The following is a 1,971-nucleotide window of genomic DNA, read 5'->3' as shown; positions in this document are numbered from 1 at the left end:
GTGAAATAGTACAACTATTATTATGATATTATCACCACTGAGGCCTGCAGTAGTACTTCTGATAATCCTACTGATCCTAGCGTACTGCTGCTACGATGCTAGCGCTGCTATCGTCCACACACTGTCGACCGTCTAACGTGTCACAGCTGAAGCAGTAAGACTCCTCCCTCTCCCTCTCCCCCTCCCCCTCCCCCTCCCTTTCCCGTCTCCAGGTGAGGCGTTCACCTGCCTGGAAACCGTCGTACGATTGGACGCCCTCCACAGACAGCTGCGTCTCCTTGGAGACAACAACCCAGTGAGCAAACTGCAGGTCAAGTTTGAGCCAGGTAACCTCACACACACACACACACACACACAGATACAACCAGGTGTGATACAGGTGAGGTCACCTGAGCGTTTCCTGCCCCTCCCCCTCCAGGTGTGAACCCCAGCACTCTGATGAACCTGTTCACCTACGAGAAAGGCTTCTGCTTCGTGTCCTACCTGTCTGAGCTGTGTGGAGACGTGCGGCGCTTCGACTGCTTCCTCAGGGTCAGAACACACACACGAGTACACACACACATAAACTTACATACATACATGTATGAATATATACAAATATGTAAACAGGTACACGAGTGTTCCTCAGATACTTCTGGTCAGAACCGTCGACTGCAGCTGATATTTCCATAAATTTGGTTGTGACACAGAAACACGACATCATGCTTTACATGAGCATCACACACCCTCCGTCTGTGTGTGTGTCTGTGTGTGTCTGTGTGTGTTTGTGTTTGTGTTTCCAGGACTACATCTCAGAGTTCAAGTTTAAGAGCGTGGTGGCCCAGGACCTCATCGACTACTTCCTGGGTTACTTCCCGGAGCTGAAGGACGCCGCCGTCGCTCAGAGAGAAGGTCTGGACTCGTTTCCACCCACTGAGTCGGGCCCCGGTGACCCCTCCCCCTCTGTGACATCACTTCCTGTGTGTTTGTCCTCAGGTCTGGAGTTCGAGCGCTGGCTGAGCGGCTGTGGACCTCCTCCGTACGAGCCGGACCTGTCGGCGGGCGGCGCTCTGATCCGACCCGTCCAGGACCTGTGTGAGCTGTGGAGGAGCTCCGACCCCCCCGACCTGCAGACGCTCTCCACCTTTGACCTCTCAGCCTGGAGCACCTTCCAGATCGTCCTGTTCCTGGACCGCATGTTGGACCACTCGCCGCTGCCTCACGGTACACTGTTTCATATACACGTCTTATATGTACACAACTTCACCCCTAAAACGCAGTATGTACACCTCTGCATGTACACCACCATACATACATCACCATGGTTACACCTCCACCTCCGTACTCATCCCACCAGTACTTCTACCACCATACGTACACAGCTATACGTAGCCCTCCACAGCTTCCTGAGTTGTCCGTGTTTAATTAGATTTATTGATCATCGATTGTCTGTGTGTCTCAGATGTGATGGTGAGTCTGTCGGGTTCCTACTCGTCGCTGTTCGACGGTCTGAACGCTGAGGTCCAGATCCGCTGGCTGCAGATGGTGGTGAGGAACACGTTCTACCCCGACCTGCCGCGAGTCCGAGCCTTCCTGCACAAACACGTAAGAACCAGCGTCCATCACACATGTTCGTCTACATACAGCAGATTCAGTCATCTGGACCTCTGATGTTCTGCTGAAGTGAACAGAACAGACCCGGAGCAGACTGGTGGTGGATCTCTGAAAGTGGTTCTGGGAGTTTTTGCGTCTTTGTCTTTGTTACGTTGTGCTCATTTTGCATCTGTTTGTTTTCGTTTTGCGTCTGTTTGAGCCGTTTTAATCTCTTATTCTGTGTTTCTTTGTGCTCATTTTGCATGTGAGTTTATTGGAGCGTCTTTGTGGCCCGTTTGTGCTGAAGAGGTGGTTCTGTTTGCTTTGAATCACCTTCTGTTTATGTTCATCTGGCATCCTCTGCTGTTTGCTTTTGTCTCTCTGTGGCCAGTTTGTGTC

General features: G+C 51.7%; 1 protein-coding gene across 1 annotated transcript in view; it reads left to right on the top strand.

The window, feature by feature from the left end:
- rnpepl1 (arginyl aminopeptidase like 1) overlaps positions 1-1,971 on the top strand; it is a 10,050-nt gene that overhangs the window by 5,934 nt on the left and 2,145 nt on the right. The window contains exons 6-11 of the mRNA XM_008298453.1: positions 29-49; positions 213-326; positions 419-531; positions 783-891; positions 976-1,203; positions 1,442-1,647. Coding sequence (XP_008296675.1) covers positions 29-49; positions 213-326; positions 419-531; positions 783-891; positions 976-1,203; positions 1,442-1,647 — 791 coding nt within the window. The remainder of the gene's footprint in view (positions 1-28; positions 50-212; positions 327-418; positions 532-782; positions 892-975; positions 1,204-1,441; positions 1,648-1,971) is intronic.

This window comes from Stegastes partitus, unplaced genomic scaffold (genome assembly GCF_000690725.1).
Source record: "Stegastes partitus isolate 25-593 unplaced genomic scaffold, Stegastes_partitus-1.0.2 Scaffold1318, whole genome shotgun sequence".
In the NCBI taxonomy this organism is placed as follows: domain Eukaryota; kingdom Metazoa; phylum Chordata; class Actinopteri; family Pomacentridae; genus Stegastes; species Stegastes partitus.
Note: the sequence above shows the minus strand (reverse complement) of the source record. Positions and strands in the feature narration are given on the sequence as shown.